Source organism: Rhinatrema bivittatum, chromosome 5 (assembly GCF_901001135.1).
Source record: "Rhinatrema bivittatum chromosome 5, aRhiBiv1.1, whole genome shotgun sequence".
Classification (NCBI taxonomy): Eukaryota; Metazoa; Chordata; class Amphibia; order Gymnophiona; family Rhinatrematidae; genus Rhinatrema; species Rhinatrema bivittatum.
In genome coordinates, this window is record NC_042619.1 from 248181086 (window position 1) to 248196904 (window position 15819).

At 44.2% G+C, this 15819-nt stretch overlaps 1 protein-coding gene across 2 annotated transcripts in view; it reads left to right on the forward strand.

Moving 5' to 3' along the window:
• Positions 1–15819, forward strand: part of KAT6A (lysine acetyltransferase 6A) — a 333161-nt gene that overhangs the window by 79889 nt on the left and 237453 nt on the right. For both annotated transcript variants that reach the window (XM_029603716.1, XM_029603717.1), the window contains exon 6: positions 9400–9535. In XM_029603716.1, coding sequence (XP_029459576.1) covers positions 9400–9535 — 136 coding nt within the window. The remainder of the gene's footprint in view (positions 1–9399; positions 9536–15819) is intronic.

The window sequence follows — 15819 nt, forward strand, 5'->3', positions numbered from 1 at the left end:
AGCTGCGCTGCGTTTCCACCAAGCTGCCACTACCAGACGCACAACTGTGGCAACAAAGCCTATAAAACGGCGATGGGATGACTGCCTGGTATCTTCAGACATCCCCAGAAGCCAAACCTCAGGGGTAAAGGGCACCTCACAACCAAGTATCTCTTTAGTTAACTCCCAGACATTATACCAAAACTTGTGTATTACCGGGCAAGCCCACCAGATATGATAAACAGTACTCATTGACTGACATTGCCTCCAACATTTGTTGGAGACGGAAGGGAACCACATAGCTAGCTTGTCCGGGCACAGGTACCACCTAAATAACATTTTATACCCATTTTCAATCATGGAAGTAAACATTGAATTTTTCCCTAATCCCTGAAAGCATTCATCCCAACATGTTTTATCCCATTGAACCCTCAAATCCCCTTCCCATGCCTTAAGATGGCGGTCCGAATGCTGATCATCATTGCAAAGTATTCTATAGATTTTAGAAATCAACTTGGGTGGCCTGCAAGACATGGTACATAGTCCTTCAAAAAAAGAAACTCCTTTCAAAGAGTGTGGCCTAGTGTGCCATTCGATGACGTCACCTATGAAGTATGGCTAATTCATCCTATTATCTACAGAAAACACTGTTTAGGGTAAGCAAACTTGCTTTTATCAATGTACAATGTACAAAGGTCAAAGAAAATTGACCAACATTCTTACAGTAATATCAAAATATTTGTATTTATTTAGATTTTTATATTCCGCTTTTTTGGCACTTCAGAGTGTATACATCAAGTAGATTACATTCAGGTACTATAGGTGTTTCCCTATTCCAACAGGGTTTACAATCTAATTTTGTACCTGAGGTGACAGAGGGTAAAATGACTTGCTCAAGGTCACAAGGAATGGCAGTGGGATTTGAACCCTGGTTTCCCTGGGTTGTAGCCCGGTGCTGTAACCCACTAGACTCCTCCTCTCCAAAATAGTCATCATGCAAGCAATCAGTACACTACCATTACATATAAATGTAAATAACATAAAACTGTTCTTTTCAGTAATCAATAGCATGTAATCAAAAACATTATTATAATATATTAATAATTAAGAGCCAATAAAACAAATATATCAAAATATATAAAAAGTCTGTGAAAACAATTTCTCTTAAATTGCTCATTTTTTGTTTATTTTTAAATTAAAATCATTTCACTGTTCAGGAGAAACAAGAAATAACATACTTAAAATCAGATTTTTACAGGTGAACTTTTCAGATTTTCTGCATTCTTCATTAACCATTTTCAGTGCTGAAACTCTGTATTGTACCAGTGATCAAGATTCCAGATACCACATCTTTGTAGAGAGTATAAATTACCGGTATATTAGTAGACATCATAGTCCCACAAAAAGAAGTTGAATAAATGCAAATCCCTGAAATAAAAGCATTGCTTAAGGAGTCAGAAGCATTTCCATATTTTGTGAACTTTTACTAATTCTTTAAAAAAAAATAATAATTTTTTTTTTGGTTTTGGGCTAAGTCAATTCATTGGCCATGCATGCTGGATTAGATTCCTGAATCTCTTCTGCTTCTCAGGTCATCTGGTAGCTGAGGGTGCTGTAGAGGCAGTGTTCACAGCCTTTGGGAGCATGGAGTCCATCTAACACACAGTGGTGATACTTACTGACCAGGTTCAAAGTGCACATATAACAGCTTCCAGAAGGAGCTTTAATATATGACCCCTGGCTGAAGACCATTGTTATAATGTCTAAGCTAGCTTGGGGGAATTATAAAATTGGGAAAACCCCTGAATATGTACACAGCGCTGCATAAGTAAACATAGAAACATAGAAATGACGGTAGAAGAAGACCAAACGGCCCATCCAGTCTGCCCAGTAAGCTTCACACATTTTTTTCTCATACTTATCTGTTTCTCTTAGCTCTTTGGTTCTATTTCCCTTCCACCCCCGCCATTAATGTAGAGAGCAGTGATGGAGCTGCATCCGAGTGAAATATCAAGCTTGATTAGTTAGGGGTAGTAGGGGTAGTAACTGCCGCAATAAGCAAGCTACACCCATGCTTATTTGTTTTACCCAGACTATGTTATTCAGCCCTTATTGGTTGTTTTTCTTCTCCCCTGCCGTTGAAGCAGAGAGCTATGCTGGATATGCGTGAACTATTAGTTTTACTTCTCCCCTGCCGTTGAAGCAGGGAGCTATGCTGGATATGCGTGAAGTATCAGTTTTACTTCTCCCCTGCCGTTGAAGCAGGGAGCTATGCTGGATATGCGTGAAGTATCAGTTTTACTTCTCCCCTGCCGTTGAAGAAGGGAGCTATGCTGGATATGCGTGAAGTATCAGTTTTTCTTCTCCCCTGCCGTTGAAGCAGAGAGCTATTCTGGATATGCGTGAAGTATCAGTTTTTCTTCTCCCCTGCCGTTTGAAGCAGAGAGCTATGCTGGATATGCGTGAAGTATCAGTTTTTCTTCTCCCCTGCCGTTTGAAGCAGAGAGCTATGCTGGATATGCGTGAAGTATCAGTTTTTCTTCTCCCCTGCCGTTGAAGCAGAGAGCTATGCTGGATATGCGTGAAGTATTAGTTTTTCTTCTCCCCTGCCGTTGAAGCAGAGAGCTATGCTGGATATGCATTGAAAGTGAAGTATCAGGCTTATTTGGTTTGAGGTAGTAACCGCCGTAACAAGCCAGCTACTCCCCGCTTTGTGAGTGCAAATCCTTTTTTCCACATTTCCTCTTGCTGTTGAAGCTTAGAGCGATGTTGGAGTCACAGTAACCATGTGTATGTTTATTGAATGAGGGTATTATCTCCAGGCAGTAGCCGTCATTCTGGCGAGCCACCCACTCTTCATTGACGGCCTCTTGACTTTATGGATCCACAGTGTTTATCCCACGCCCCTTTGAAGTCCTTCACAGTTCTGGTCTTCACCACTTCCTCCGGAAGGGCATTCCAGGCATCTACCACCCTCTCCGTGAAGAAATACTTCCTGACATTGGTTCTGAATCTTCCTCCCTGGAGCTTCAAATCGTGACCCCTGGTTCTGCTGATTTTTTTCCTACGGAAAAGGTTTGTCGTTGTCTTTGGATCATTAAAAATAAGTATTCTAATAGTTGCAAATGAAGACTTATGGTGCTATAGCTTGATAGAGGCTGACTCCAAATGAGCTGGATGCCCAAAACATAGTAGGAGGAAACCAAAGGGACAAAAAACCCCCAACAACAACAAAAAAAAAAAAAAGCCCAAGTTCAGTTCAGCAGCATCATTTCTCATATTCAGACTTCTAAAATTTCCAATTCTGTGGCATCAGCACTGTCATAGTCTCTTGCCTTTGTCTGATTCTGTGTAATCATCCCTTGTAGTATCAGCCTCATTTAGTAATGATTCTGTAATGTCATGTCACATATACTGTCGCTCTGAATCAATTGCTGACTCCAATCTCCATCATCCTATCAGAATGTGAACTTTCACTTTCTCTCTGCACTCAACCATTTGCTTTGCATGCTTATTCTCTGGAGCTGTCACTCACTCTGTTCATCATTCTCATCCTGCATACTCCTAAATATTACCCTCTGCTTCCCACACTCCTCACTCATCCTGTCACATTCTCTCTCTGGGTGTGTAATTTACACACACTTTCTCATTCTGTTATGTAGCTGTCTTATTCTGTCATTCCTTATCTTCCATAGACCAGTTGTTACGTATGGGATTTCTCCTTCTTCATAGAGACAAAGAACACATCTCTTTTATGTCCTCAGTCTGTGCTTATAAGGGGTATGTGATTCGGTCCAAGCCCATAATCTCTGACTCCAGTAGTTGTGATGGATGCACAGATCCCAGAATCTTGGTTCATCCTCAACCTAATTGAGACCCTTGGCTCCCAGAGCAACTGTCCCTAGGGGCTGCTCCCTCCAATGGAAGCTTGCTTTTGGGTTAAAAAAACCCGCAAACTACCCCCATGGAGATCCTTTGGGTTCCCTTATAGCATCCTAAGGAGTCTGGTGAGTACCCTAGTAGGGCGTATTCCCTTGCCATCCCAGAAGACTGGGAATCTGGGGAGTTTAGTAGGTTTCTGAGCTGTTCCTCCCCCCCTTTGCTGTCTTGCCTCCTAACTCTCCTCTATGCCCCACATGTTGTTAGCAATGGGATAAAGTTACAAAAAAAAAAAAAAAAAGAGAAAAGGAAACATGAAGCCAGAACTGTGAGGCCCTGATTGCCTTGGAGGGGTGAGTACTGCACCCTTGCTGTCCCTTGGTTGTCTCAGCTCAGCAACACGGCGGGGCTCTTTGTGTTGCAGCCGTGTTTGAGCAAAGCAGCAGTAGCAGGGTTTGAAGTGTGGTTTGGCTAAGACCAGACCGGGGGATAAGTTACTTGACCACAGGATGCAGGGGCCTCAATAACATGCGGCCTAACCATGGGTTAGAAGCTCCCAGGAAGTAATACTGGGGGGTTGGGGGAGGGGGAGAGACAAAGTAAAGAGAGGTAGAGCCATGGTTCTGCAGTTGGAACCAACACAGCTACAAACAAAACAAAAAAAAAGGGGGCATCTGGAAAGGTAAGGGCCATGAGAGACTACAGTCAAGTAGCTTATAGCACCAAAATAGTGCAGCCTCCACAGGAAGGGCTACCCCTCTCCCACACAGGAAGGGCAGGAGCAAGCAGAAGGCCTCCTATCGTTGCAGCTGAAACTGAAGGAGGTGACCATTTGGACCTGTAGAACATTCAAATGCATCGGGTCCTACTGCTAGTTGTTTCCCTACCCCCAAGCCCCCGTAGAAGGGTAGCAAGATAGGGAAACGGGGCCCATCTTAAAGACTACAGTCTCAGATGATCCCTATAGCGGGGGCATTCCTACAGTTCCACCAGAGTTGACCCACATGATGTACCAAGTGATTTTGTTCCTCCAAGATCAGGCTCAGACTCTCTTCCCACCCAAAGCCTGAACCATCTAAGGATCCAGAAGATGGGGGATTCTTCCATGAAATGGGTCAGATCAGTATTAATAGGCTTGAGCTCTTTGGCCCAGATACTCAACCAGAAATCCAGAGAAGATGCCGGTTCAGACCTGGATTTGGAGCACTCTAGGCTCTTGAAGCCTTTGGTAGAAGGGGAGCACTCCTTGGAAGAACAAGAGTAAGCAGTAGTGTATCTGTCCCAAAGGAATTGGAGCATTCTTTACAGTCATAAGGTCCACCCTTGAAAAATCTCACTTGTTCAGTGGAAGAACCCAGGTTTCAGGGAATTCACAAGCCAGTGAGGACTTTCTCTCTCTTTACACCCTGCCATGAGGACAATGATGCTAGAAGAATGGGATAAGCCTTAGAGGTGGAAGACCCATGAACTAGATCTATCCCCTGTTAGTGAAGGATAGGGAAGCACTCCTTAGAACTCCAATTGTTGTCCCTTTAGCTCTGGCTCTCACCCACAAGACAACTGTACCAGTTGATGGCAGGGCTTAAGATGCCTATGATAGGAATCAAGGCAATTCTAAGCAAGCCTTCTCCACTAGTGCCCTGGTCTTGCAGGCCATGTTTTGTGGAGGTTATATTAATTAGGTACTGGGTTTAGCAGTCCTGGATTCAGGGGAAACTGGAAGGATATAATTAGTGGTAGCATAGTTAGTAATACCCTGTATGATCTAATAAGGATAGTATCTCAGGCAGTGCCCTTGGGGGTGGCAGCAAGAAGGCTACAATAGCTCAGAAATTGAGCAGATGGCGGTGTTCAGAACCTGACTTGGTAACTGGCCCTTTAAAGGCAGCTTCTATTTGGGGAAAAGTTGAGAAAGCTTGTTAAGGACTTAAAGGAAATGTAAGCTCCAGAGATTACCTGGATATAGACTCAGAGCAGATGTGCAAGGGCCTGGGTGCCAGTGCTTCAGAAACTTTTGGAGTCTTTTTGGGCGGCCAGATGCTACTAATGCCAGTAATAGCAGTGGCTATTTCCTAAGTCAGCTTGATTATTAGCAGTTAATGGACTTCTCCGTCAGGAACTTATCCAAACCTTTTTTAAATCCAGCTACACTAACTGCACCAATCACATCCTCTGGCAACAACTTCCAGAGCTTAATTGTGCGTTGAGTGAAAAAGAATTTTCTCTTCTATTATCTGAAAGAATAAATAACCAATTCATATTTACCCGTGTTAGACCTCTCATGATTTTATAGATCTCTATCATATCCCCCAACAGCCAACTCTTCTCCAAGCTGAACAGCCCTAATCTCTTTAGCCTTTCCTCATAGGGGAGCCATTCCATCCCCTTTTACATTTTAGGATTCCTTTCTCTGTACTTTTCTTGGAGACAGCCTTGCTGATAACAGTTTGCTCAGCAAAGGTGCATATCAGAACCACAGACAGGGGAGATGCAAGGTGGTGGCTTAACAAGAGAGGTGGTGATTTGGAGCTCTTCATTTGCATTTTCTTTTAATGCTCACTATGCCTCATACCAAACAGAAGGCGAAGATTCGGGAGCCGTCCCCAGCTACTCCCAAGCTTGAATCTTCCCAGACTAAAATTGACGGGTTCCTCACCTCAGTGTTTTTGATTGCTAGGTACTGGTTCCTTGTTGGAGGAAGCTGCAGAGTGAGCGCCCCCCCCCCCCCTCCCCCACTGGACACTGAGACCACCTTGCACCCCAGCGTGCTTCCTCTTCACCGGATAACATCCACAGTAGTTTACTTAGTGCCATGTGGATCGTAGTTGAACCCTAGATCAGCAGCTTCTGGGGAGGGTCTCCTTTGTGAACTTGCGAGACCTCCAGATGATGCGCCAGCTAGATTCTCGGCAGCTTGAAACTTCTGCAATTGTCTGGGACCCTGTGGCGAGCCCAGGATTAAGGCCTCTGCACAGGTGCGGAGTGGAGAGGAGTCTGGAAGCAATTTCGTGTCTCCTAACAAGAAAGGTATGGAGAAGTCTTGTTTTTTTGTCCTGTTTTGGAAAAACCTTCTGTGGGTTTAGTCAGCCTTGATGGTGCTGGAAAAATCTATTTCCTCACTGTTTGATGTAGCCTCAGATTTTTTTTACCCATATCTAAAGTTCTGAATTATTGCTGGCTTCACAAGCTGAAAAACTTGAGGATTTGTGAAAGTAAGTTCTCATTTCAAAATATTCATTTGCACCTGGTTCAGTCTGAGATGCTTCATTCTAAAAAAAAAACAACTGGAGAATATTGAGTACTATCTTTGTTATCTAAATGTAAGGGTTTTGATTTTTCCAGTTAATTGACTTGATGTCTCCTTTGGAATTACTTAAGACATTTATATCTGAAGTTCTTAAGGGTTCCTCCTGAAGAAACACCTTCTGTTACTAAAGCCTATTACTTAAAGACCCAACTAAGTACAAATTCTATTGCTCGGGGTCAGGAACCAAATTTGAATTTATCAGAGTTTTTGCAAACCTTGGAAGATTCCTTAATATCTAAACGTGAAGATGTTATTAGTTTTCTTTGTATTTTCCTGGGTTTGTGATTTCATATTGAGAATGTTTTTCTTGTCATAGAACAAGTTTGTTCTTTGGTCAACAAATCTGGATTTATCTGGACATTACCAGTGATGTGCCAAGAGGCTATTGCCCTAGGTGCACACTTTATTCTTCGTTACCCATGTAAATGTATTTTGACTCATCTAGGGTCTAAGTTTGTTTATTTTGAACAACTGCACTTTGAGATTTATTTATTTATTTAGATTTTTATATTCCACTTTTCACACTTTTTTCAGCTCTTCAAAGCGGATTCAGGTACTGTAGGTATTTCCCTATTCCCAGAGGGCTTCCGATCTAAGTTTGTACCTGAGGCAATGGAGGGTAAAGTGACTTGCCCAAGGTCACAAGGAGTGACAGTGGAATAAATTCCTTTAGGAAGATGGACAGGCTGTTTGTGTTATTCAGTGGTCCCTGAAAGGGGGAAGCAGTGCCCAAGGCCACCTTAGCCACAATTTATCGGCCTATAAGCTTTCGGGCAAATAGACCTCAGTGGGCATATGAGCCCACGTCTCGAACATAAGGAGCATCATGGGTTGAAACATCAGCAATATCTCTGGATGAGATTCGCTGGGCTGCTGTATGGACATCTCTGTACACCTTCACGGAGTACTACAGGGTGGATTTGCAAGCCAGGGCAGGCTCGGCCTTTGTAACAGGAAGATTGAGGTCAGCCTTCTATTCTTCCCACCCCAGAAGGAGTAGCTTTTGTAACTCCTATATGTAATGACTGGTTTAACAGGAAGATAAGGAAGGTTAAATTATGCTTATTTGATAATTTTCTTTCCTTGAGTTATGCTAGACTAGTCTATATCCTGCCCAGAAAGACAAGACCATGTAGGAACAATGGAATATAGGGCATTCTAGTGAGGTAACCTGACAACAGTTTCCATTCTCTACCTCTGTATACCTCTTTTGGGCCTCCCTTGTTTCAATTCTTGACTCCAACATTGCTCTATGCTTCAACGGCAAGAGGAAATGTGGAAAAAAGGATTTGCATTCACAAAAAAGCGGGGGGAGTAGCTTGCTTGTTACGGCGGTCGCTACACCAAACCAAATAAACCAGATACTTCACTTTCAATGCATATCCAGCGTAGCTCTCTGCTTCAACGGCAGGGGGAATGAAGAAAAGTGGATTTATATTCAGACAACAACCAACAAGGACTGAATTGCACAGGCTGGGTAAACAAATAAGCATGGGAGTAGCTTGCTTATTGCGGCGGTTACCACACCTAACCAATCAAGCTAGATACTTCACTTAGATGCTAACCAATTAAGCTAGATACTTCACTTACATGCAGTTCCAGCACTGCTCTCTACATTAATTAATTAATTTATTTAACATTTTTTTATACCGGGATTCATGTAAATTTTACATATTGTCTCGGTTTACATTGTAACTGAAAAACAGGCATGTGAGAATGCAATTACATAGAACAGGGCATAAAACTTGGATCAGAATACATGGGGAAAAAACTTGGAACATAATAAAGGGGGGGAGAAAAAACACGGGGGTGGAAGGGAAATAGAGCCAAGAGTAACAGATAAGTATGAGAAAAAAAAGTGTGAAAGCTTGCTGGGCAGACTGGATGGGCCGTTTGGTCTTCTTCTGCCGTCATTTCTGTGTTTCTATGGTGACTCTCACTCAGAGCAGTCTTCAGTTTTTGTAATAGAAAACAGGCATTGGGAGGGATCTCAAGTGGTCTCGGAGCTTCGACAGGCTACTGGCTTGGACCAGTAACATACACCTCTTATATTAGCCCAGAGTGAAGTCATAAAAGAGGTTTGTCCTTTGTTTCTGTTAGCTATGAAGACTGGGAATTCCCATACATAACGACTGGTCTAGCAGGACTCAAGGAAAGAAAAATTTCAGGTAAGCATAATTTAACCCTCTTTTGTGGTTTTTTTTTCATATTGCCATGGTACTTTTTGTCTTTAGGTATGTGGATTTGTCAGATATGTCGACCACGGAAAAAAGGAAGAAAGCTCCTACATAAAAAAGCAGCACAGATAAAAAAGCGCTATGCTAACCCCATTGGACGACCACAAAACAGGTTAAAGAAGCAAACAGCAGCGTAAGTAGCATCCTGTAGCTTAGTGAGAAGGATAAACCTGTGTTTAAGCAAAGGTGTGTGGAGGGTTAAAATATTGTAGAATTTGTCTAAGCTTTATTCAGAGTTTCATCGGAGGTTCTAATATGTACATTTAAAAATGTGTTCATTATACACTGATGTACATCGACACATATCTACAATTTACTTAACTGTCCTCATGAAGGCACCATAACTTGGAAAATATGCAGCTCACCTATCACATTTTGTTTATGGATGGTATTTGGAGGTTGTGGTAGAGTGTGTGAAAGTATCATTGGTAAAGTGGGTCAAGAGTGGTGGAATTTGCATGTGTCCATGTGGGTAGTCTGTGATTATGAATGTGGGGAGTTTGCAATCGGAGGTGTGGACTGTGGGAAGAGTTTTGTATTGGGTCAAATGTTTGGTATGTGTTAGGATGGGCATGGAAGGTCTTTTTAGGCTGTGGATGACTTTGTGTGTGTGGACATAAACATGTAAATGTATAAAGCAACTGTATATGTTGGGATATTGTGGAGAAGTCTGTGTGTGTAAGGGTGTAGTTTGGATGACAGAATTGAATTAGCTGAAGTTTGAAAGTTTTGAGCAGTAACACCAATTGTCAAGGCTTCAACTTTAGCAGTTTTTATACACATTCATAATTTAATCACCTTTAAAAAAAAAAAAAAAAAAAAAAAAAAAGCACAAATTATTGTATTCACTCTATAATGCCTACACCTGGATCGAGATCTTCCAAGGTTACAGGAAGTATCTCTTGTTTGTGGTGGGCAGGCAGCACTTTTAGTACAGGGTGTTGCTGTTTGGCCTGGCCTCGGCCCCACAAGTCTTCGCCAAGTGCCTGGCCATAGTGGGTGCGTACCTCTGCAGGTTGGGAGTGCAGGTGTTCCCCTACCTGGACAATTGGCTGGTCAAAAGTCCCGCCCAGGATGGAGCGGTACGGTCACTGTGCTTGACCTTTCGGGTGTTGGAGTCCCTGTGGTTTATCATCAACTACCCGAAGTCCCAGCTCAACCCATCACCTTGGTTGAACTTCATTGGTGCACTGTTGGACACGGCTCAGGCCTAAGTGTACCTTACCTGCAATCGGGTGCTCACGTTGGTGTTCATTGTGGGAGTGGTCCAACAGAGCCAGCAGATTTCAGTTCGCCGCATGTTGCAATTCTTGGGGCATATGGCCACAACTGTGCATGTTACTCCCTTGACTCACTTGCTTGTGCTCAGAGCTCAGTGGACCTTGTGGTCCCAGTGGCAGCAAGCCAACCAGGACCTCCATGCCTGCATCCACGTTACTCTTCTTGTCTGGGACTCCTTGTCTTGGTGGGAGAGACTTGCCAATTTGGAGCAGGGTGCCCTTTCAAAATCCTCCTACGCAGATTGTGCTCACTACAGATGCGTCCAACCTGGAGTGGGGTGCTCATGTGGAGGAGCTCTGCACCCAGAGCCTATGGTCTGCCCAGGAAGCACAGTATCAGATCAACTTCCTGGAGCTCCTTGCGATCCAGTACGCACTCTGGGCGATTCATTCTCCATAACCGCCCTACCAGAACCACCCACAAAGGCACCCTCTATATCCCCTCTCTTAAGAATGCCCACTTCTCCTCCACGAGGGAACAAGCCCTTTCAGTTGTAGGTCCCACCCGTTGGAATGCCCTACCAGCTGAACTTCTCATTGAGCCCTGCCTGTACAAATTTAGGAAAAAGCTAAAGACCTGGCTCTTTAAGCAGGCATTCCCATCATAATCCTCCCTGATTCCCCCTGCTCCTCCCCCCAGTTCCCTTTTATTTATTCTTATTTTATGCCATACTACTTTAATTAAGATTATAATTTGTTTCCTATGTTTATTCTCTACTTTATTCTTATTTCTGTTATACTCCATATTTTTGCCACTACCTAAGTTTATTGCTCCTTTTGCCTTTTTCTTGTTTAGTTCCCCTCCCTTGTTGTGGCTCCCCTGTCCCTGTTCTCTGTATTTCTCTTAGTTCAATGTAAACAGATATGATATACCCACGAATGTCGGTATAAAAAAAGCAGCCATCAAATAAATAAATAAATAAATAAATAAATAAATTCAGGGATCGGCTGATCAACATAGTGGTTATGATCCAGACCTACAACCAGGTGGCGATGTGGTACATCAACAAACAGGGAGGTATGAGGTCATTCCTCCTCTGCCAAGAAGCAGTTTAGATCTGGTCTTGGGCTCTGTTGCAGGGTATGGTGCTCTGAGCCATGTACCTGGCTGGAACAGAGAACGTGATGGCGGACAGACTGAATCAAGCCTTCCAACCTCATGAGGGGTCCCTGAAACAGGAAGTGGAGAATTGGATCTTCTACCTCTGGGGCACCCCAGACATGGATCTCCCTGCAACAGGAAGGTGGATCCACTTCTGCTGCCTGTACAGGATGGATGGCAAACTAGCCTCATATGCCTATGCCCGCCGTTGAGGCAAGGGCCTTTTGTATGCATATCCTCCGCTTCCCCTGGTGATGAAGACACTCCTGAAGATTCGACAGGTCAGGGGAACTATGATCCTCATTGGCCGAGGCAGATCTGGTTCCCGTGGGATCTCTCCCTTCGGGAACTGATCAGTATGGGGACCTCCCCAGAACTCATCACTCAGGATCAGGGAAGGCTGCGCTATCCCAGCCTCCAGGCCTTGACCCTGACAGCCTGGATGTTCAGAGGGTAATTCTGCAGCCCTTGACCTCTCTGATGATGTTCCGAGTCCTCGTGGCTTCCAGGAAGCCTTCCACTAGAAAGTTTTATGGCCTGAAGTGGAGGAGGTTTTACATGTGGTGTGAGAGCCATGGCCTGGATCCATTCTTCTCCTCCTCACCAAAACTACTTGATTACCTCTTGCGCGTTTCAGTTGCTGGCTTAAAGAGCAACTCCAATAGCTGAGTGCTATTGGTGCCTACCACCAGGGTGTGGATGGTTTACCCATCTCTCTGCAACCCATTATGGGCGATTTATGCGGGGCCTATTTCAGCTGAAGTCTCCCTTGTGGCCTTCCGGTGTCTTCTGGGACCTCAATGTGGTGCTGGCTCAGCTCATGAAAGCTCCTTTTTAGCCGCTGTGTTCTTGTGACCTCAAGTACCTGACTTAGAAGGTCATGCTTTTGGTTGCGGTCACGTCAGTGTGCAGAGTCACTGAGCTTCAGGCCTTAGTGACATATCCACCCTACACGAAGTTCTTCCATGACAGGGTGGTTCTGTGCATGCATCCTAAGTTCCTGCCTAAGATGGTGACGGATTTCCATCTTAGCCATTCAGTCATCCTGCCCACCTTTTTTCCCAAGCCTTATTTGCACCAGGGCAAATGGGCTCTGCACAGTTTGGTTTGCAAGAGAGCCTTAGTTTTCTACCTGGAGCAGACAGCAGGCCATTGGCAGTCCACGCAACTCTTCATCTCTTTTGACAGGAATAGATTGGGAGTTGCTGTTTCCAAGCAGACTCTGTCCAACTGGTTGGCAGGTTGTATCTCCTTCTGTTACGCTCAAGCGGGACTACAGCTTGGGGGCTATGTCAAGGCTTATACTGTTAGAGCCATGGCGACTTTGGTGGCCCACTTGTGAGCGGTCCTCATGGACGAGATGTGCAAGGCTGCAACATAGAATTCTCTCCATACTTTTGCCTCTCACTACTGTGAGAGGGAAACGCCGGGGCAGTAAAAAAGAGACATGCCGGGAGAGTGAAAAAAAAAAAGAGGAGACGCCAATCAGAGAGAGAGAGACGCCGTGAGACTGCGAAAAGAAGAGACCCCACTGAGAAAAACACCAAAAGCAAAAAGAGACGCCGCCCTCCTCCAAAGAAAAAAAAAGTAAGGAGCGCGCCGACGTGCAGTGCCGCCCACGTCCCCCCCTGCTGTCACCTCTCCTCCCCACCCTCTGGGCCTTCTTTTTCACTCACTGTGCAACAACAATGCACACGTTCTTCATACCCTCTATCAAACACTATCCCATGACACACCATTTCCCCTTCCCTAAATTCCCTCAAGAGCAACACGGAAATCTTCCCATCATGACCACTCCCCTCACTCAGATAATCGGCCGTACCACCTTCACTATCATCCTCCTAAACGCCCAATCTATCTCCAAAAAAACCCCCTTGATTAATGACATACTTACAGATGATAAACCTGACATACTTGCCATCACTGAAACATAGCTGAAGGACACCGACACCCCCTCATTAACTAACTACCGGTTGAAACTTATGACATCTTCTCAATCCCCAGACCCAAGAAAAAAGGAGGCGGTCTTCTTCTAGCAACTAAAAAAACCTATAAAAATCTCACACAAATCCATACCCCCACCTCACAAGCTAGAAATCAGCATATTCACTGCACATAACCTTCAAATCTGCCTTGCATACGTCCCTCCAGGGCTTCTTGAAAAGAACCCCTCCATCCTAATCGAATACATTTCCAAACACATTAACGGTCATTCGTCTGCTATTATCCTAGGAGACTTTAACATCCATGTTGATACCACACCTACCTCGCCATCCTGCGATGCCATCCTTACTGCGCTAGACACTCTGGGTTTCAAACAACTTATCACTAACCCCACACACCGAGCAGGTCACACTTTAGACCTCATTTTCACCAATACCCAAATTCAATCCGACTCACCCATATGCTCCCCCATCCCCTGGTCAGATCACTACCACATTGATGTGATCTGCTCTATAAATAATACCTCCACTCCCATTCAATCCAAGAAAAAAATATTCACTTCAGGTGAAATTGCAACAAAGAAGATCTTGTGGCAGTCCTCACTACAGAACTCAGCAAGCTCGACCTCACTGATGCGGAAACTGCCCTCAACTCCTGGAACCAATGCACCGACTCCATAGCCAACAAGCTATGCCCCATACAAACTCGTGTGATTGACCCATCGAATACGAAAAAACAACCATGGTACACCTCAACCTTAAATCTATGAAACGCAACCTCAAAAAACTAGAAAGAAACTGGCACAAAAGAGATTTCTACACTAACAGAATCCACAATCTCCAATTCAATCCTCGAGCCCTTTTTGAACTAGTAAACAGTTTAACAAAATCCAGCCCAAACTTCACACTAGACACAGACGACCAAGACAAGTGCGAGGACCTAGCCACTTTCTTCCACAAGAAAATTGCTAACATAATGTCTCGCTTCCCTTCCACACAGACACCCACTGATTTTACCTCCAATAACACTAAATCTAGGCTACCTACACTCGAAACAACTTCCTCACTGGAAATTGACTCCATCATAAAACAAATGAGACCATGCTCACACCCATTAGATACCATCCCTACAGAAACCCTCCTCACTATACCTGACATCATTGCCAAGCCCATTTCAAACATCAACAGATCCATCACACTTGGCATCGTCCCTAAAAAACTTAAACATGCCATTATGAAGCCCATTCTGAAAAAACCCACCCTTGATCCATCTGACTCTGCCAACTTTCGCCCCATCTCGAACCTGCCCTTAATAGCCAAAATCCTTGAAAAACCAGTCAATCAGCAATTAACTGATTATCTTGACGAAAACAATATCCTCTCCCAGTCCCAATACGGCTTCCGGCGACATCACAGCACTGAGACCCTATTCATCTCTCTGACCGACTACGTCCTTAAAAGCCTCGACAAAGGGCTTTCACACATCCTGATGCTCCTTGATATTTCTTCTGCCTTTGACACAGTCAACCACTAAAATACTAACAGAACGCCTCATTGACATTGGCATCACAGGCTCAGCCCTCCAATGGTTTCAATCCTACTTGCAGGACAGGCACTACAGTGTCCAATTAGGCAATTGTACATCTAAACCAATCCCCCTCACACAAGGTGTTCCACAAGGCTCCTCCCTTTCCTCCACATTATTTAACATTTATCTCCTCCCCCTCTGCAACCTTCTAGCCAAACTAGGCCTCCCGCACTTCATCTATGCTGACGATGTGCAAATCCTTATACCTATTAAGGATACACTTCACAAAGCCTTAGAGACCTGGAAATCCACCCTAGCGATTATTAACACTCTCGTAACAAGCAACTACCTTGCACTCAACACTGCCAAAACAGAGCTACTCTACATTTCAACCCAAAACATACCCCCACCCCTTCAGGCAAACACCCTCTCCGCCTCTGCCCACACACAACATGTGCGCAGCCTCAGCACCACCATTGACAGTCACTTCACCTTCAAAAAATTCATAAACAATACAATCAGAGCTTGTTACTTCAAACTTCACCTTCTCAAGAAACTCAAACC